Source organism: Sinocyclocheilus rhinocerous, unplaced genomic scaffold (genome assembly GCF_001515625.1).
Source record: "Sinocyclocheilus rhinocerous isolate Xijiao unplaced genomic scaffold, SAMN03320098_v1.1 C36395314, whole genome shotgun sequence".
NCBI classification, from domain to species: Eukaryota; Metazoa; Chordata; class Actinopteri; order Cypriniformes; family Cyprinidae; genus Sinocyclocheilus; species Sinocyclocheilus rhinocerous.
Genome location: NW_015780226.1, coordinates 172 through 1,084, shown reverse-complemented (window position 1 = coordinate 1,084; position 913 = coordinate 172). Strand labels below are relative to the sequence as shown.

Genomic DNA, 913 nt, shown 5'->3' with positions numbered 1-913 from the left:
TAGTAGAGGACCACCAGTATGGACAACACTTGGATCACCGATCGGATGAAGATGAGCTCTAATGATGGCACTTTGGAGCGGTCGGCTGCTAGGCGTGTAATGAGGGCCACGCAACCGTGCGCAATGGCCGCCCCAAAAAGGGCCCCCCAGGTGACTCGCGAAGCCATGACCGAGGCCTCGCCAAAGCTCGCCAGCTGACCGCCCACTCCTTTATCTCTCTGATCGGCTTTGGGATGAGGATCCATAGTGCCGAATAAAGTCCTGCCGTGACCGCTCTCTGACACCAGTCTCTTGCTCGGGTTGTTGTCCATGAATGAGCCGAAGTCCTCAAAAGACGGGGCGTCATCGTATCCCTCATCGCCCGGCTGGGGGAAATGCGTGGCGTACTTCACCGTGACAGTGCTGGGGTGGATTTTAACCCTCTTTTTGGAGCCGTACTGCTGCCTCGTGGGGGACGGATCCATTTTCGCCAGCTACAGAAGAGCTGTGAAACACACGAACATCATAGGATTAACTGATGGTATAAACACAAATATATGAAATATGTTGAGTTTGGAGCAGGACTATAAAATGAACATTATATAATCAAAGGCTTTCGAACGAGGTAGTTACAGGAACTAGCCACCAGGGCGGTATTCTGAAAGCTAAATGTTCCCCTAAAGCCATTTTCCTGATTGCATTCGCACCACCAATAGGAACTCTGAAGTGACGTAAGCCCTAAGCGTGACATTCAATAATGTCAACAACTGGAGGATGGAGTGCCTGGACTTCAGTGTCCGTCCACCTATCGCTGTTTTTCATGTTCATGTAGTTAGTTTGTGTTTACGTGGCTTTTCAAAAATGACGGGGGACAGTGCTTCGTATAGCATGAGCTTGGCCAATCAACGTATACTTACGTCGTTGGAAGTTGTGT

General features: G+C 49.9%; 1 protein-coding gene across 1 annotated transcript; it reads right to left on the bottom strand.

Moving 5' to 3' along the window:
• Nucleotides 1-5: 5 nt before the first annotated feature.
• Nucleotides 6-479, bottom strand: LOC107735959 (solute carrier family 35 member G2-like; the record flags this gene model as incomplete). Its single annotated transcript, XM_016547495.1, has 1 exon — nt 6-479. A coding segment is annotated over exon 1 (459 nt), but the record flags the coding sequence as incomplete, so codon positions are not given.
• Nucleotides 480-913: the final 434 nt, after the last annotated feature.